An 18868-nucleotide genomic window follows, 5' to 3' on the forward strand; every position below is an offset into this window, starting at 1 on the left:
AGCACCGCCTACAGCCCCCAGCAGCCCCTGCGGGGCGGCGCAGGCGCGGAGCGCGCGGTCAAGATGGCGCTGCTGCGGCAGGTGTACGGGGCGCTGTTCCGCCGCAGCTCCACGTTCGCGCTGTCGGTCGTGCTGGGCGCGGTGGTCTTCGAGCGCGCCTTCGACCAAGCCGCGGATGCGCTCTTCGAGCAGCTCAATCAAGGGGTAAGGGCTGTGTAAGGCCCCGCCGGGGCCGCCCGGGTGTGGGCCCAGCTCTGAAGGTCAGGCCGGCCCCGCGCGGGCCGCGCCCCGGCAGCCCTGGGCTGCTGCTCGGCCGCGGGGCTCGCTGAGGGTCAGCGCTGCTCGGCCGCGGGGCTCGCTGAGGGTCAGCGCTGCTCGGCCGCGGGGCTCGCTGAGGGTCAGCGCTGCTCGGCCGCGGGGCTCGCTGAGGGTCAGCGCGACTCGTCGAGGGGGCTCTGCTGCTGTCGTGGCACTCGGTGCTTCGGGGAGTCCTTGGACTTCTCTCGCCGCTTGGAAGGGGCGTGCAAGGCAGTGGAGAGCGGGAGGGGTAAAAGGAGCTTCTTCTGTGCTCTGTAGTCCCCCGGCTTGGCCGATCTGCCCTTGGCGGAGGAAGGGGATAAGGGCTGGTGGCCTTGGGTGGCCCAGCGTGAACCTTGGGTGAAAGAGGTCAAGTCGTCCTTAGGTTCCTAAGTACAGTGGTGATGGGATAATGACTGCAGGATACCGAGGCAGGCTTGGAGGAGACCTGAGCTGCATTCAGGGCCTACAGAAGCTCCAGGAGAGCTGGAGAGGAGGACTTTGGACAAGGGCCTGAAGTGACGGGACACAGGGAATGGCTTCCCACTGCCAGAGGACAGGGATGGATGGGATATTGGGAAGGAATTGTTCCCTGGCAGGGTGGGCAGCTGGGGCTGCCCCTGGATCCCTGGAAGTGTCCAAGGCCAGGTTGGACATTGGAGCTTGGAGCCACCTGGGACAGTGGAAGGTGTCCCTGCCCAGGGCAGGGGTGGGACTGGATGAGCTTTAAGGTCCCTTCCAACTCAAACCATTCCATGATTCCATGAATAGGATTGTTCTGTGCATCTCTTGTGTGCAGGAGCAGAACTGCCCTCTCCAGTCTGGGTGGGAATTCAAGGCAGTGTCTCTGGGCCACTAATCCAGAGCTGAACAGGGGAAGGGGAATCTCTGCAGCTGCCTCCCTGTCCAGATTAGGAGCCAGGAGCCCCCACGTGCATCCCTGTGTCCCCCAGATCCAGTCCAGGACTCCATCACCGCCTCCCCAAGCAGGATAATTTGTATTTTGGATTCTGTAATCCCATCAAGAAGATGCCTAAAACATCTTGATTTATTTTTTTTTCCCCCTTGCTTGTTTTGCATGCAGAAACTGTGGAAACACATCAAGCACAAGTATGAGAACTGAGCAGCTCAGCAGCAGGGACCAGCTGAGGGATTCAGCCTCCTGAAACTGGGAATGGATTCCTGCTGGAACAACTCCGAGCCAGATGTTATCAGCCACCTACTGATATGATGTGAAGCCAGATGGACTCAAGGAGCTCTGCTGCTGTACTCGACTTACTGTGTTCAAATAAAACTCCTGGTCCTGTGTTGTGTCTGTGTGTTCACTGCCTCCTCTTTCTCTGGGAGGTGGAGAATCTTTAAAAACAGCCCTGTTCCTGAGTTGCAAGGCACTGTCAGGAATCACAATGTCTTAAAAATTTGAAAGCACTTAAGACAGCTGTAGTTCATTACAGCCCTTGGCTTCTGTCTGGGAAGGATGAGAAGCTGTCTGCATCTTCTGGTCTGCCCACAGAAAAGGGGCTTAAAATCATTCACAGCACCTTTTTGTAGCTGAGTGGTGATGGAAGTTCCCGGCCTGGCCCTACCAGAGGAATGTGCTCTGCACTGCTGGGCTGAGAATGGGGATCCCTTTCCTCATTATTCCTGTCCCTTCTGGCTCCTGCCATGGCTCGAGGAGCAGAAGTGATGTCAGGTTTGTGTGTCACACACCTGCCTCCATCTCAGCTGACTCAAGGGAAGGTGCTGGGAAGGGAGAGGGATCACTCAGTTCACCCCAGCAGCTTTGGAGGAGGAGTCATGAAAAGGTTTGAATGGGAAGGGACCTTAAAGATTGTCCAGTTCCTTCCCCCTGAACCTTCTTGAAGAGCCCAGCCCTGCCTGGCCTTGTCAAACACTTTTTACATGGGAGAGGATATTTGGGCACTTCCTGGGGCAATGATTCAGTTAATTCCTCAGCTCTCAGGTGGCTGTAGGGAGACCTGCCTGAGTGACTCCTTCTCTTCCCCCTTTGCCAGCCCAGCAGCCCCATCTCTCTCTCTCCCCTCAGTTTTCACTGATCAGGAGAAATTTCAGCACAGGCTGAGGCAGAGCCCATTAGAGCCAGTGCTCACAGCAGCTTTGTTGTGTTTGCAAACGAGTGCCAGGGGGGTAAAACATTTACTGTGAGAACACAAAGAGCACTTAAACACTTGTGTTCTTGGAGCTAAACCCAAGTACAGCTGTCCCAGTTCCAGCTGTGCTTTATGGAGATGGTTAAGAGAAAGGTTTAAGCTTTCCTGGACAATCCCATCCAGCTCCCTGTGCTCTGCTGCTGGTTCCACATCAGGCTGAGCAGCTCAGAGAGAGTTGCAGGCTCTGAGCAGCAGGAACCAAAGCTGAATACGGGATGAGGGGACAGCACTGCAGTGGGCAGCAGGGAGGAGCTGAAGCCATCGGTGCAGAGAGTGGGAGCTGCAGGAAAGCAGCGTTATCCCAGCAGGGGATTGCCCTGGATCCAGGATTTAGGGATGCTGGTAAATGTAATTCCTTTTTCCATGCCTGTCCTTGGGAGGTTTGGGCAGCACTGATAGGCAAAGAAAAATCTCAGAGCACTCAGGGCTTCCCCTCACTTTATGGCAGTGGCTGTTCTGCTGCATTTCTGCTTTGCAAACAGCCCCACAGCAGCTCCAGTCACATTCCTGCCCTCTGCACCACACCAGGCACCAAGGTGTGGACCTTACAACCACCCTACTACCACTTGACCACCCCACTGCTCCTGCAGCACTGGGATTGCCCTGGAACACAACCATTGCTGATTTTCTCACAGTGGGAAAATGCCACAGGCACTGTTACAGTGCAAGAAAATACAGCATGGTGGGGAGATGGCAGTCAGGGCACATTAACCAGTAAATTAACCAAACAAAGCCTAATTGGATACCAGGAAGTTCATCAATACTTTCTGTAAGGGCCTTAAAAAAAACAACTAAGACATCTACAACTTTTATTTGTACCATCTGTCTTCACAGGCCTCACTCAAGGGACAGAAATCCCTAAGGTCTTACTCACCTGAACCCCTGTGGCTCTGTTGGCAGTGGGAATAGCCTGAGCCTTTCTCTGCCAGCATGCAGCTGTGCAGATCAGGGAAAGGTTCTTCCCCCAGAGGTGCTGGCACTGCCCAGGCTCCCCAGGGAATGGGCACGGCCCCGAGGCTGCCAGAGCTCCAGGAGCGTTTGGACAGCGCTGCCAGGGGTGCCCAGGGTGGGGTTGTTGGGGGGTCTGGGCAGGACAGGGGTGGGACAGGATGATCCCTGTGGGTCCCTTCCAGCTTGAGACAACCTGTAACTCAAGTTCAGGATAAGGCATTTCCATGGAAGCCGTGCTCTCGGAGCTGCCCACTCCAGGGTGGGCACGAAGGGCGCATGGAGCCAGTATGAAAATAAAACTCTGCGAATTATAAATAGTACAAAAGGGCAGGAATGGCTGCTGCAGCCTGTCCCGTGTATTGGGTGCAGCCATTGGCACACACAGTCAGGGCAGCTCCTTCCTGGGAACAGGCAGCACTCCCACAGGGAATGCAGCTCCGTGTGAGCCCAGGTGCCGGGTATTGCACACAACATCCATCCCCTGAGCAAAGGGAACGCTGAGGAAACGGAGCCTCCTCCTGGGCAGGGCCTGGGGACGGTGCAGCCCCTGCCCCAGGAGCTGCTCAGGAAGGGATCATGCCCTTGCTGCGCTTCCTGTCGGCCATGGCCCGGCGGTTGTGGTTGGCTCTTGTGCTTTTGTTCGCTTCTTTCTTCCTCCGCTCCTGCACCGTCTCCCGGTTCTGCCCGTGGCCCTTGGCATTCCCAACAACGGCAGAGCTGTCGTGCTTGTACCTGGAGGACACAGAGAAAGGACATCACAACAGGCACACTGGGGACAAAATCCCAGACCCCCACCACACTGGGGTGTGAGGGCTTCAGCCTCGGGCCTCGGCTCATCCCAGCAGCAGCCACACCACCACTGTCCTTCCACACACTGAGCCCATCAGCTGAAAACAGCTATGAAACTGTCCCAAAATCCTTGTGGGAGCTGTTGGAGCTCTGGAAGTTGTGCACTCCAAGATTCTGTCTTGCACAGGGTTCTGCTGCTTGGAGTGACAGGACAAAGGGGAATGGCTTTATGGCAAAAAGGGGAGATTTAGATTGGGTACTGGGAAGGAATTGTTCTCAGGGTGCCCAGAGCAACTGTGGCTGCCCCTGGATCCCTGGAAGTGTCCAAGGCCAGGTTGGAAGGGGCTTGGAGCCACCTGGGATAGTGGCAGGTGTCCGTGCCATGGCAAGAGGTGGAACGAGATGGTCCTGAAGGTCCCTTCCCACCCAAACCACTCCGTGATTCCATGCCACGCCTACCCCTATTGAACGGGATAAAACAACCAGCAGGGAAGTAAAGGGTGGCACACAGGAATGTCAAGGAGCAGGAACACCCTGGAATTGCTATTCCAGTCAGCAGTAAAACAGCTGCAGAGCCGGAGGGAGATCCTTGCTTACCCCTTCCTGGCAAGGAATGCTTGGCGCCTGGCTTCAGCCCTCTCCCGCAGGACTGCTGGGTCCTGAACAAAGTGGTCCTACAAGGAGGCAAGGGAACAGGTCAGGAAACTCATCAGCACCATGCAGAAGCCTGGAGAGGAGAGGATTCTGTTGGGAACAGAGTCAATTCCTGGTTCATTACCTCTGGACCAGTGGGATTGGTGTCAGGGACTCTAAACACAACACCTGGTACAAAACCTGCCTGAAAATCTTCCCAAACCATGGCTACTCCCAGCACATCCATGGGAACAGTGTCAGTGACCCTCAGAGTGCTCTGCTGGCACTGTCTATCTCTGGGATAAAGCAGATTAAAGCTCCCCACGGAGGAAGTGTCACTGCTCCAGCACAGTCAGGCCAGGAAGCAGTGGAGAGCTGTCCTTGGGGACACATCAGCAGCCACTGAACAGCAGCTCAGTCCCTGCTGCTGCTCAAAGATTCCCTCTCTGAAACAAGAAATCTGCTCCACATCAACTGCAGGTGAAGCAGGGAAGAAATATGGTAAATCTTAATGCAAATCCAGCTAAATGTCACCTTTGTTCTTTCCTTTTCAGCTTCCTCCTCCTCCTCTTCATCTTCTTCCTCTGTCTCCTGTCCTTCATCCTGTCCTTTAGGTCTCAAGACCTGAGGAATTGTGAATGGCCTGGGAATTAAGACAGAAATAGTTAGAAAAGAAAAGAGCACAGCCACAAACATTTCTCTGAACAGCACATCCTTTTTGGTTTGCATTATGTCTTTAAAAAGATGAGACTCTACAGATTTCATAGACTTAACTTTCCTGAACAAAAAAACCCAGGAGACCCAGGAATTAATGCCACATTCCTATGGGCAATTAAGAAACACACACTCTCCACTGGGGAATGTTCACTATGAAATTGTCGCTGAAAATAATAATAATAATAGTTAAATAAAAACAACCTTGAAACCTCACAAGGAATTTCTCAACAGAAACAACTGCTGCCTTTGGGGAAATGGGCATCCAGTCACAACCACAAGGCAATATTAAGGAGTATCCTTTGCTAGGCTTTAGCTCAGCAGACAGGGAGCATCTGTTGTACAAGACAAATTTGGACAGAACCATTAATGCTCAGCCAGTGCTGTGCTCCAAACCCTCTGACTGGTCAGGCTATCCAGGGAGCCCCAGTTCCACTGCTGTGCCCCAGTTTCCTACAGGGGGAAATCCCTGGAGAAGTTAACCAGGCTTTATGAATCACTCTGGACATGCAGAGCAAAGAGCCTGGGGGTGGAGGAAGAATTTACCACATGCCTATAACTCTTCTTTAACATAAATATGTGTTTGTGTTTAAATTCCATTGGAATTCAGACCCACCATTCCACTGCCAAAGAAATAAATGTAAAACCAGAAAAGCATTTGTTATGGCAAACCAACAGATCCAGTTTTCAGCAGTGACATCCACTAATTGTTTCTAGGGGCAGTGAGACCTGAAAGAGGGGAAAACACCTGTGTGCCACATTCTTACAGGCAAAACACAGAAAGGATTTAAATTGAAGCTTCTCAACACTTTAGGAGGGGGGAAAAAAGGGACAAAAGAGCCTCAAAGCTTCAATTTGGTTTGAGGTTAGGAATGGTGACATCTTCATAATACATCAGAATTCAAAATGCCGCTTTCAGAAATGTTAAAGCAGCCTTTAAACCACATGTTTTCTAAAATAAATATTCTCCAGCCTCCATCTCCACTAACCCTTTGCTTTCCAAAAGCTAATGGTGTGCAGCTGTCAGTCATGGTGCAGAGTGCTGTGCAGCCTGTCAGGGACTCAATTCCAGCTGTCAGCACTCAGAGGGGATTGGCAGGGAAAAGTCTGGCTGTAAAATTTCCCAAATTTTGAAGTTTTCCTTTGCTAACCAGCCATTTTAGGTTGCCCAGTCCCACTGATTTTCCAAGCCCTTTTTCCCTGCTGCAGGATAGTTTTTCTAAGGAGAAGCTCTGCTGAGTACAAGTTTCCACACATGGCAAATTCCCCTCTTGGATTTGCTGATTAATTGAGGCAATGGCCAAGTGGAAGCTGGAGAACATCCTGGGCACACTCTGTTTTCCTAAGTAACACATTCTTGAAGTTTAGGAATTGTTTGGCTAGGAATTGAGTTTGTATTTATGTACAGTCACTTTCCATTGAGGTTCTTTGCCTCAAGGCTGCAATAATTTTGTGTTCAAGGAATAGTCTGATATGGGAACACTCCCTATCCACAGGAGAAGGGAGGCCCAAACCTTCCTCCTTGCACATCACAGTGAAAACAGAGGAAGGGGTGGTTTGAAGCTCTCATAGAGGAACAGAGCCCAGCATTTCCCAGGTTTGTGGGAGACAGAGAATTCTCCCGTGGCTCCCTCCCTCCTGCTCCCCTCAGCATTCACCTCCTGGAGATGAGCTCGTCATCCGAGTCAGCGTCATTAGCGCCCACTTGGTTCCCATCGTAGGTGTCGTCGTACTCATCCTCGTAGTCCTCGTAGTGCTGTGCTGCTCCCGGCTCCAGGGGCAGCTCCTCCAGCACCACGCTGTACTGGCTGTAGCGCTCCCTCTGCTCCGTCACCAGCCGCTTGTCATTCACCAAGCTCCGGGTCGTGTCCTTCTCCCTCCTGCCCGGGAACAGGGGAGCAAAAGGCAGGGGTCAAAACCTTCCCTTGAAGCTGCTTTTCCCCTGTTAGTCAGTGGAATGTGAAGCAGTCTAAGTCACAGGCCCCACCTATTGGCCTGCTGGTTTATACAATCATGGAACGGTTTGGACAGGGAGGGATCTTAAAGCTCACCTTATTCCACCCTCACACCTTCCACTGTCCCAGGCTGCTCCAAGTCCTGGCTAACCTGGCCTTGAGCACTGCCACGGATCCAGGGGCAGCCACAGCTGCTCTGGGCACCCTGTGCCAGGGCCTGCCCACCCTGCCAGGGAACAATTCCTGCCCAATATCCCATCCAGCCCTGCCCTCTGGCAGTGGGAGCCATTCCCTGTGTCCTGTCACTCCAAGCCCTTGCAAACAGTCTCTCTTCCATCTTTCTTGTCAGACTCTTCAGGTCCTGGAAGGTCACAATTAGGTCATCTCAGAGCTTTCTCTTCAGGCTGGACAATCCTAATTCTCCCAGCCTTTCCACACAGCAGAGCTGCCCCATCCCTCTGATCATCCTGGTGTCTCCTCTGGTCTCACTCCAGCAGCTCCAGATCCTTCCTGTGCCGGGCCCCATGGCTGGATGGAGTGATCCAGGGCTGCTTAGCCACTGAAACAGAGCAGGAATTGGAGACCACCACTATCACTTCAGACAGCTTTCAGGAAGATTTCACAGGAGGCCAAATGCAATTCTGTTCCAGATCAAACTTGGCCAAGGTGCACGGAGCACAAATGTGAGGGGAGAAGGACAAACATAGACGGGGAGATCCAAAAAATAACCAGTGAGGATGAGCAGCTGAGGATGAGAATAAACACAACTCCCAAGGCAAAGAACAAAACAGCAGAGAGTGATTGTGATTCGACCTCTTGGAGAGCTGCAAGGGCTTGTTCTTTAAATTTAGAAGGCAAGTAAATTATAGTAATTTTAAAGAAGGAAAGACCGACAGAGGGATTAAAAAGCAGCTACTGAGTGTCTCAAGCTGCACAAGCAAAAGCTCTGAAGTCCCATTTCTCAGACCAGACAAGTACATGTTTACAGCACAGCAACAGGGGATTCTGCTGTCCAGCATTCCCAAGACAACTTGCAGCCCCCAGAGTCCAGGAGGATCCAGCATCAGTGGATTTTATCAGAGAAAGGATCTGTCCAAGGCAGTGGCAGTGACTCAGAAAGGGACAGACTGTGGGGATGTGATCCAGCAGCCCAGATTTTCATTCAGAATCTCAAAACAAAGGAAGTTTACAGCCGGAGGTGGTCCCCTCTGCCATGACTCACCGCCGTGGTGAGCTCACCCAGGCTGGGATCCTTGGGATAACACCTCCTGTGGGAATTCAGCTGAGGGTGAACCTAGCACCTGGTGATTGCTTCCTGTCCAGCTGGTCTGATGACTGCAGAGGAGCTGCATTAAATGGTCTGGGCACCAATCCCAGGAAAAACAGTGGGACAGCTCCTCTAGTCCCATGGAGCTCAGGACATGCTCTGGCTTCAGGAGACAGATTCAGCTGACAGCTAGGGCTGGACAGGCATAGACAAGTGGCATCACTTTTCAGGATCAGCAGAGTCTATGTTAGCACATTCATTTCCTTGTGTTTGATTCTCTCCTCATCCTGGCTGGATTTCTCTTTCTCAAGGACAGTCCCTGCCCCAAGCTCTGGTGCTGAGAGTGGCCAGAACAACCTGCTCTGGCTCTTTAGGCACTACGGTGACACCAGACAACAGCACCCTGAACACAAGAGAATTTGGTGAGCAAAAGGTATTTAGAAGGAGAAAAAAAAATAAAATGAAATATTTGATACAATTCAAATCCAAAGCAGATCTCAGACTGAGCTTGAAGAGCCCTGTTACCCCAACACTGGGGTGAACCATCAGTGCTGAATATTAAATCCTGGAGACAAGGTACTGCAGCTTTTCCTTAGATTCAGTTGGTCATCTCTGGGCATTGTTGATCTCCAGGTTTTAAACTACTCAAACCACAACTAATATGTCTGGAGTCCTGCAAAGTTTTCCCAAATGAATTTCTGAAATGAAGAGAGGCAAACAATACCAGGAAGAGCAGCAACAAGATGATAGTCCCAAGAGGTCACATAGCTACAGCAGGAGAGAGGAGAACTTCTCCAGGAGTGATGGTACCCCTGGAGAGAAGGCACCCCTGGAGGGCAGTGCCATGGGAGCAGATCCCAGAGCCCAGCTCAGGGATGATTTACAGCTTCCAGAGCTCTCCAAGTGATCTGCAGAGGGAGCTCCGAGCAGGATATTCCAGCCACTGGATGCTCTGTGCTGAACTCGGTGCTCTCTGGCCTTGACCAGCTGCTGCAGCAAGGCTTTGGGGAATGGGGATAACCCAGCACACCTGTACAATGCACCTGTCTCACAGAGCAAGGCACCAGCATGAGGAGAAAGGTTCTGTGTGATAATTCTCAGCTATGGACACAACAGAAGTCATGGCCCTGGCCAGAGAGAAAAGAAATTCCTTTCTTGCTCAGTGCACTGTGGCACTGTTCTGAGGAGCTGGGCCACTGGACTTGGGGACAAAAGAGGTTTTCTCCTAGAGTTTGATGCAACTTTGCAATCAAAATCTTAACTGGGAGCTCTCAGGCCACATGGCTCCAACTCCAGCCAGTTTTAGTTATCTGCTGTGTAAATACATCCCAACATTAAGATCACATTTGGCTGGTTAGAGGAGGTGTTAAAAGTCTAGAGGAAGGTGTCCCTGCCCATGGCAGGGGGTAGAACCAGATGAGCTTTAAGGTCCCTTCTAACCCAAACCATTCCATGATTCTGTGATATGTTTTAAAAGAAACTGGAGCAAGGGAACCACACTATCGAGTTGACATCAGTGGGAGCCAGCATCACACACTCAGCAAGGCAGAAAGCAAAGTGAAAACTGGTGGGGTTTTGTAGAAATCTCTGCTCATTTCAGGCAGATTGACTAAATGACCTTTAAAAGTCCCTCCCAACCCAAACTACTCCACCAGTCCAAGTCCCCCTCTGCAGGAAGCTCTACAGCAGCAGAAACAACAGAAGTAATCTAAGGCACTGAATGTTATCAGATGTTGAAGTAGATGGATACTGAATCTTCCCTTGGCTCTAAATCAAATCATTAGCTATTCTCAGCTCTGAGTCACAATCCCAGGCTCAGGGATGGTGCTTTTCAAGGTTTGTTGTTCATTGCAAGTTTAACATTAAGCCCAAGGAGCAAGAACCTGACATTACAAATGAGGTTGGAAAAGCAATCTCCAGCAGCAGACACAGGAAAGCCCATTAGGAAAAACACTAAGTGAAACCAACCCCCTCAAAATATTTCATTTTACTTCCCCAGACAGACAGGTGGGAAACATTTTTGATAACCTTCCCCCCCTGCCAAAACATTCCTGCAGGAGGTTTTTAGGAGAGATAAATGTGCAGGTTCCCAGGTGTTTGTTCCTCCTGACAGGCAGAGTTAATGACTGGGTGGCAACTCACCTCTTGCCTTTCTGGATCCGAGACACATCCACTGCATCCCTACTGAAAACATCAAACTCATCATCCTGGAAAACGTTACAGCGAGAGCTGACCAGAGGGGTAGGATCTGGCTTCAGCTGTCTGTTAAAAAACAAAGAGAGAATAAAAACAAAAGTGAAGTGAGGAAGAGAAATCCTCTCCCTTCTCTTAGCCCTTGGTTTATCCCTTCTCAGTCCCAAAATGATCCTGAGCTGAGGATCAAGAGGTGCTGGCTGAGTCACAGGGCACAGCCTCTTCCCTTCCCAGCCATGCTCCAGCACAAGCACAGCACTTCCCAAAGCTTGGATTTGAGGGGAAACGCAAGTGCTCACAGAAAGCCAAGAGAAAATTTTTCTTTTCATTTCAGAGTCTATCAAACCATGCAGGACAACAGAATATTCAACAGACTGTCTGGTCTCAACACAGTGACTCAGTGAAGACAAACACTAAGTGTGATGAATTGCAGACTGGAAAAAAATCCAATAATTTGTTGCTGCTGATTTCAAGATATTTATCGCCCTTGTTAAATCTTTCTCAGGGTTCCAGGTTTATTTTTGTTCGACCTGTAAGTCAAAAGACTGTACTTTTGACATTCATTTTGGTGGTGCATACAGCTCAGCTGGGCATCTGCAAATGCTGCTGTGCTCCCCCATAAATCGGCAGGGGTCAGAATTCGACATTTCCTATCGAACCAGCAGCTTTGTTTCAAGATGCAAAAGGCAGGAAGAAAAAAATCCAGCTCTATCTTGTGGAACTGCTGGCTGTGCAGAAAACCAATCCTTCCTAAAGCCCGGCCTGCACCAGTTGTGCCAAAGTCAGCAGATCTGACTGTGGGAACACAAAGATTGTTGCAAAACTGAGATTTTTTTACATCATTTTTCCGATAAAGATGCTTTCCTTTAATGCAACAGTCTGCCCATAACTCCATGAAATGTGAACAAACAGCACATTCACATCCTGATGCTCTGTCAGGAACTGCTGGTGCAGCACAAACACACACTCACAGCTGCAGACAAACTCCAACAACTCAATCCTGCCATCAGCTCTAAACCCTCCATCCCTTGTCCAATCCAGGAAAGCAGGACAACCTGGCAAGTTTGTCAGAGGGAACATAAAAATGGATCTGAATTGTAATATCTTCACTCACAAAACAGCAGCCTGTGAAATAACTATATCTGACCCTGTGGATTGAATTCCAGCTGAATTGGCTACTCTGAAGATGCCCTTTCCTGCAGGATAGCTGAGATTTCAACAAACCTGTGACAACAAACACTGCAGCAAAATAACTTTTGAAGGTAACCTATTCTATTCCATTCCATTCCATTCCACTCCAAGTGGTTTTGTCCCCTGTCACAAAACACAACCCAGCACCTGCTCTACTCCAACACTGAGCAGCAAAGGTCCCAGTCCTCTGCAGGGACACAAGGAGGGCAGAAAACTGGTGACAAGTGACAATGAGAAACTCTCACTGCAGTTCTCTACCCCAAATATGCAAATTCTTAGAGCTCTACAAGGGGCTTCAACGAGGACAATTAAGTGAGACAGAAACAACCAGAGGTTGTCCCACACCTTTGCATCCTTCGGTCCAGCTTATCCAGGTACGCCACCAGCTTATCTTCCAGGATGTTGTTGATCACCTGCTCTGTGTCGTATCCATACTCCTCCAGACAGGCCAGGATGAATCCCTCTCCAAGGTCTGGCAGCAGATCCTTCACTTGGGAGATGAGGGATTCCAGCTCCACGCCGGACACACAGGCGACGGGTGCGGCCGCAGCGCCGGCGCACTACGGACACCAAACACAACTGGTGGGCACTGGGCAGGGACAGAGCTGGGGGCAGTGTGCACACAAATACAGGGAAAGCAGCACTCTGGGCTGTCAGGATTTAAACACACAAGTCCAATACTGGAGCCAAAAGAGAAATCAGCAGTTTAAACTACACAAGGTTTCCCACACAGCTACTTTTGCCAGTCCCTGAGTCAGCAAGGACACCCTGGAGAATCCCTTCATCAAATAACAGGCGAGCTCTGCATTTCAAAAATATGCACATGAACTGCAGGGATGAAGCAGAGTATTTGAATAATCCCCAGCAAGGGAAAACCCAAGCCATGGGAGCTGGGAGCAATTTGCTCAGAGATAACTCAGGATTCAGGTGTACCTTCAGTTCTCATTTCCCAAGGCTGCATGGAGATCCAGCAAAGGTCAGAAATGACACCAAATCTCATGTTGTCCCCAAAGCTGAGCAAATCAAGCCTGTCCTCACAGACAGAGGAAGGCCAGGAAGAGCAGAGCCCCCAGGAAGAGCAGAGCCCAGTCCCACCACAGAGCTGTACCCACCTCATCCTCCAGGGCACACGCAGTCCCTGGGTGCTCCCCGTCCTCAGGTGTGCTCTCCACTAGTGCTGAAGCTCCGTTGGATGCTGCTGGATCTTTAACAGCTTGTCCTTTTTTCCTGTCTACCCCTTCCCAGGCACTTTCCACTGCTTGGAGGATATAGGCTGTCCTGGTCTCGTCTCTAAGAGCACAGCATTAAGGACGTTCCTGCATGCACATGTTCAGGGATCACCTTGACAAAACTACGGGATTTTCAGCAATGTTCAAACTTTGATGTTTGATGTTCAAACAGCCTGCATCAACACTCACAAAAACATGGAATGATTTGGGTGGGAAGTGACCTTAAAGCTCATTTTTCCCACCCCCTGCCATGGTCAAGTACACCTTCCATTAGACCAGGGTGCTCCAAGCCCTGTCCAGCCTGGCCTTAGACGCTTCCAGGGACAGGGCAGCCTCAGCTTCTCTGGGCAACAAATCCCCCCTCTCCTTTTTTTTTTTCTTGTTAAGGGAAAGCTTTCCAGTACTCCTTGCCAGTCATGCAGTTTAAGCAGAGGCAGAAATGTCAGTGGTGTGAAGGAATCCAAGAGCAGTCAGGTGTGCAAAGCCCAAGGATACAGTGCAGAAGATGCCTGCTGGAGCAGACTCACATCATCCTCAACAGGGAACAGCTCATCGTAGTCACGGAGAAATCTGAAGACACGGGAGCAAGTTTAATCAGTGGAGCTCAACTAATTACCACTACTGTGCCTCTCTGACTGCCTCAGTGCTCAGGTAGGAACAGAGAACCTCTTACCCAATGCTGGATTCCAGCTATGCCTGATTTTGGTCCCACTACATCACAGCAAGACTCCTCAGGTATAAGGGCTGGAACCCAGTGCTGCATTACAGGGAAAATCTGCTTTACCATGTGAACATGCTCAGAATGCCAGCATGGGCAGGAGGACAAGATGGAATTCCCAGTTCTGTCACTTTTCTGTCCTTTGCATCTCCAGCATTAGTGTTTAATATTTTTCTGGTCTGGTCAGCCCAGCTGGAAAGCACAGATCAGTAATAACAGCCTAACTTGTCAAGGGAGCTAATGGCTAAATTGCTCTTCTCCTCTTTGAGAAGCTAGATTAAAGGGAGTGAAGAATAGCATTTCTCAGTGCCAGGGTCTGTGCTGCATGCTGAAAGCCTCTCACTTCACTTCTGCCAACTACTTACAACGATTTCTGACTCCCAAATGCCTCGTAATGCTGCCTCAGGCAATTCTGCTGTAAAGAATGGCAGAGGAAGGAGCTGAGCCCCCCTCGGGCCTCTTGCCAGCCATACTCACCTCCTTTCCTGAAGCACCGAGGTGAAGATCTGCAGAAATTCCTCAATAAATGGCTGAATATTCTCACAGCTGCAGGAAATACAGCACAGTGAACACTCAGAGGTAAGTCTGCCAACATTTGGCCCCACCAGCCAAACCACTCACATTTACACCAAGGGAAAGCCCCATTTGAAAAGAGATTTGACTTTAGCAGGAGCAAAGAGTCAAATGGAAGAAAGTGGCTTTTAAGGCTTCAGCAAATATTTCAGCACTTAGATCTAAAGCTGAATCACACCTAGAATTACAAGTTTTCAGACAGACTTTACAAATAGTTTGATGCCTCAGACTTGCAGTGAACAGAAAAGGGTGTGTAGAGCTCCTGTAATTGTGCCTTTATGATGTTTTGGGATTACACCAGTGTACTTTCCAGAAAGCTTGTGCTCACCTGTGCAAGAACACCTGCCAAGCAAACTCCCATTGCAGCCTCAGTGCCCAAACCCCTGGATGTTGCTGAGTCTCCAAGTCTTGTTCCAAGGCACCTTTGAGTAGGGAGGGACCTTAAAGCCCATCCAGTTCTATCCCCTGCCATAGGCAGGGACACCTTCCATTATCCCAGGTTGCTCCAAGCCCCATCCAAGTAGCCTTGGACACTTCCAGGGATGGCCAGTTTCTCTGGGCACCCTGTGCCAGGGCCTCCCCACCCTCCCAGGGAACAATTCCTTCCCAATATCCCTGCCTTCTGTCTGTGGGAAGCCATTCCCCCTTGTCCTGTCACTCCAAGCCCCTGTAAACAGTCTCTCTCCATCTGTATTGATGGCCCCTCCAGGTCCTGGAGGGTTCCAATCAGGTCTCAAGGTGTTACACAGGATCAAAGTTTGCACAAGCCACACACTGGGGTCAGAAAGCTCACTGGACCCAGCTCACCAGAAAGACTCAGAAAGACCAACAGCTCCATCTGGAACATTCCTGATACACAGGACAAGAGAATTTGACCTTAGCCAAGTCTTTGGCTACAATCCCAACACAAATAGCAGTTTCTGTTCTTTTTCTCCAGTAAATTTGTAAAAGAGAAACAATTTCTCCCACACAATCAAGTAATCGGCGAGTAGCACAGAGCCAAGTGCCAATACCTGCTCTCTAGGATGGGCTGCAGACAGACTTGGTTTATTAGGATGTGAAAAACTTCTATCATCTTCTTTCTGGAGTGTGAAATCCTCCTCCACAAATCAGCAAAAACACTTCAGAGAGAGCAAAAGACACTGTTGGTGTCAGCACAAGAATCTGTAATGCACCTTTATGCCAGAATTAATCTTCTAGAAGAAGAATTTCATTAGGAGAATAATTTTCTTGCTGCAAAGAGCAGATATTAGACACATTTCATGGTCATTAAGAAAAATCCACGCTCCAAATAAAGCTGGTTTTAATCCCAATTGTCCTGGCAGCTTCCCACATGAGGCCCGCACTGTACCAGCACAGCCTGTGCCTTACAGAGAGACTGAGTACACAGAGATATCATTCATGGTCTCACACTTTGCTACAATTTGAATACACCTCCCATCAAATTCCTTCTTACACAGCACTAAAAATGATTCGTCATCCCACTGCCCAGGAAAATTTGGAATTACAGAAGTCATCTCTTCAGAGCAGCATAAAAAAAAGCCAGACTCCTCAGAGATAGGTAAAGCAGCACAAAGTGAATTTTTAACTAAACCCTGGGAAGTCTCACTGAAGATCCAAAGGAAGCCTTTGCAGAAATTCTCACCTGTTATCTTCATAATGCCTCTTCTTGATTGCAGATTCCAGCTCAGGAATTGCCAGCTCATAAAATGAAGCTAATCTGTACAAAGGGGGAACAAACCTGTACCTGTCAGCTGAAGTTCCAAAAATCATTTGCTAAAAGGCAGAAGAAATGGCTGATTTCATTAAACCCTCCTCACCAGCAGTACCCATGAACATCACCTCATTTTGGTATTTTTGCCCCAAAACACAAGCAAACACACCACAGAAAAAGAGCAGCACTTTAAGAAAATCACAGAGAGGTCTTTGAAGAGGTAGGAAAGAAAAGCATTTGAGAAGCATCCTGGTGCTGATCAGAACCATCTGCTCAACCCAGAAAAACTCCCAACACAGATCTGCAGCCTGCAAAGACCCAACACTCACAGAATCACAGAAACCTTCATGTTGGAAAAGGCCCCTGAAATCATTGAGTCCAACCACTGCCCAGCACTGCCAAGGCCACCACAGACCATGTCCCCAAGTGCCACATCCAGCTGGCTGCTAAATCCCTCCAGGGATGGGGACTCTGCTACCCAGGACAGCTGTGCCAGGGCTGGACAGCCAGTTCCATGAGGAAATGTTCCCCAATACCCAGCCTGAACCTCCCCTGGCACAACCTGAGGCCATTCCCTCTCATGCCTTGTCACCCTCTCCCAGCCACCTAGCTTTTGCCAAACCTCACTGATATTCTCTAGCATAAAACTTGGGCATAATATCAAAGACATTTGTTTGCAGACTGTGAAGAAGTGTTTCTCTGAAATATTTTCTGCTTCCCTTACTTTGGGTCCTACAGCAGGAAGTTCTTTTTGTCCATAACTCATCCCTCTCCACCCTTCTCAGAGCACACCAAGTACTGTTCAGCTGACTTTGGAAATTGTCATGGATGCCTGGCTCTAGGATCACCCCCAGATAATGACACACATAGAACAGAAAATCCACACATCCCTATATCCATGTATTTATTATGCTGCATTCCTGTCAGAGAGAACCCAGCAGCCTCTGTGTTACATCTGTTTCCTCATTTAACAATGGGACAGGACACAGTAGCACATTCAGTATTTTTACATGGCCAGGACAAGCTCTGTCTGCACTCCAAGACTTACCTGTAACAAAACTCGTGTTTTTGGAAGGTCTGGCAAGCCAAGGGAAAGACATCAAGAAAAGCCCAGAGAGTTGTGCAGGTATCACATAAATACAGCACAATGTCCTTCAGCTCCTGAGAGGGAAAAAGCAGCTACTGAGGGAAGAGCCAGGCAAGTTTTCCCAGCAGGGACACAGAACTGCAGAGTCTGTATCAACCACAAAGACAACATTTCTCCTAAAACTCCTATCCTGTAAAGATCTATAACGCAATCCCATCTGTCTGCTTTCAGTAAGGATCCTGTAAGATTACAAGAATCCTCATCAGGTCCTGTTCAGGACAGTGGCTTTGCCCTCAATACACCCTCCACACAAGTGGAATCCTTCCCCATGCAGCACTGCACGGCAGAAAAACAGGAATCAAAGGAATGTTTTCAGCAGTCTGACCCAGTGCAAGCTGCATTTCTGAGGCAGCTGAAACAAACTGAATGACACACTAAATGATAGCTTCAAACTGACATTACTCGATAAATCATAGTCTGAACTGATAGTTTGTTCCCACACACAAACTGAAAAATTAAGCTTTTGTAGAGGACCACATTCACTGTCTTTGTACAGCCCCCAGCAAATAAATCCCTCTTAATTAACTTCAGTTAAATTACACTGTTGTTAAAGCACACATTTCTGAAGAAAAAAAAAATCAGCTCTTATCACTGCCAGGGTTAAGTGGAGACTTCTGTCAGATACTCTGTTACATTATTTATAAGCTTGTTAAGCAAAACAGTTGCCAGGTTTAAAAGTATCCACATTCCAAAGGATATGGTTGAAATGAATCAGCTCATGGTGGAAAGGTTTTATCATCCTGTCCCAGGACAAAGATTGCAACAATGGCACAGAACCACGAGCTGTAGGAGCTTTTGGGAACAGAATGATCCTCTGTGGTCTGTTCAGCGTGCAGGAGTACAGAGAGCTCAGTCCTACCTGGAGGGGCATGTTCCCTGCAGTCACACTGACTTTCTCTTCCAGTTTCTGGGGCTCAGCACAGGCCCCTTCACACTGCAAACCACTCTTGTGCAAAATATTGTTGAACACCTAAATCAGGAGAACAGGGCAGTGTTAACAGACAGGAGCCAGCAGTGGGACACAGCAGAGAAGGCAAGAAGCTGAAGGAAGGTGGGAGGGAAGAGTCATCAAGTAATAATTTTAGATAAAGGTTCTAAACCTCCCTGACACACATTAACAAACTAGGGAAAGGGAGAAACAGCAGTCAGGGGAGGTTTAGGCTGGATATTAGGGAAAGTTCTTCCCCTAGAAGGTGGTCAGAGCTCAAGGAGTGTTTGGACAATGAGTGGAATTGTTGGGGTGTCTGTGCAGGCTTGAAGATCCTTGTGGGTCTGTTCCAACTCAGGATATTCCATGATTTCATAAAATCCATTCTGCCTGCCTAC

General features: G+C 49.4%; 2 protein-coding genes across 9 annotated transcripts in view; one reads left to right on the forward strand and one right to left on the reverse strand.

Moving 5' to 3' along the window:
• Positions 1-26: 26 nt before the first annotated feature.
• UQCR10 (ubiquinol-cytochrome c reductase, complex III subunit X) lies at positions 27-1610 on the forward strand. Its single transcript, XM_005524525.3, has 2 exons — positions 27-204; positions 1382-1610. Exons 1-2 carry the CDS (start codon positions 64-66, stop codon positions 1418-1420), a joined length of 180 nt encoding a protein of 59 aa, XP_005524582.1. The 5' UTR covers positions 27-63; the 3' UTR covers positions 1421-1610.
• Positions 1611-3263: 1653 nt separating this feature from the next.
• Positions 3264-18868, reverse strand: part of ASCC2 (activating signal cointegrator 1 complex subunit 2) — a 34226-nt gene continuing 18621 nt past the window's right edge. For all 8 annotated transcript variants that reach the window (XM_088065155.1, XM_014253703.2, XM_014253706.2 and 5 more), the window contains exons 7-19: positions 18402-18512; positions 17444-17556; positions 16327-16401; positions 15695-15802; positions 14586-14654; positions 13886-13960; positions 13274-13451; positions 12507-12721; positions 10920-11039; positions 7214-7435; positions 5376-5484; positions 4806-4882; positions 3264-4151 (exon numbers count right to left, since the gene is read on the reverse strand). In XM_088065155.1, coding sequence (XP_087921281.1) covers positions 3983-4151; positions 4806-4882; positions 5376-5484; positions 7214-7435; positions 10920-11039; positions 12507-12721; positions 13274-13451; positions 13886-13960; positions 14586-14654; positions 15695-15802; positions 16327-16401; positions 17444-17556; positions 18402-18512 — 1641 coding nt within the window. In that variant the 3' untranslated portion in view covers positions 3264-3982. The remainder of the gene's footprint in view (positions 4152-4805; positions 4883-5375; positions 5485-7213; positions 7436-10919; positions 11040-12506; positions 12722-13273; positions 13452-13885; positions 13961-14585; positions 14655-15694; positions 15803-16326; positions 16402-17443; positions 17557-18401; positions 18513-18868) is intronic.

Source organism: Pseudopodoces humilis, chromosome 20 (genome assembly GCF_049639895.1).
Source record: "Pseudopodoces humilis isolate 2021_Gansu_Grassland_sample_001 chromosome 20, ASM4963989v1, whole genome shotgun sequence".
Lineage (NCBI taxonomy): Eukaryota > Metazoa > Chordata > Aves > Passeriformes > Paridae > Pseudopodoces > Pseudopodoces humilis.

Excerpts from the sequence above, each read along its gene's own strand:
- UQCR10 (XM_005524525.3), top strand. The coding sequence starts at position 64 with ATGGCGCTGCTGCGGCAGGTGTACGGGGCGCTGTTCCGCCGCAGCTCC. Across the intron at positions 205-1,381 it reads TCGAGCAGCTCAATCAAGGG|AAACTGTGGAAACACATCAA; the intron begins GTAAGGGCTGTG and ends TTTTGCATGCAG.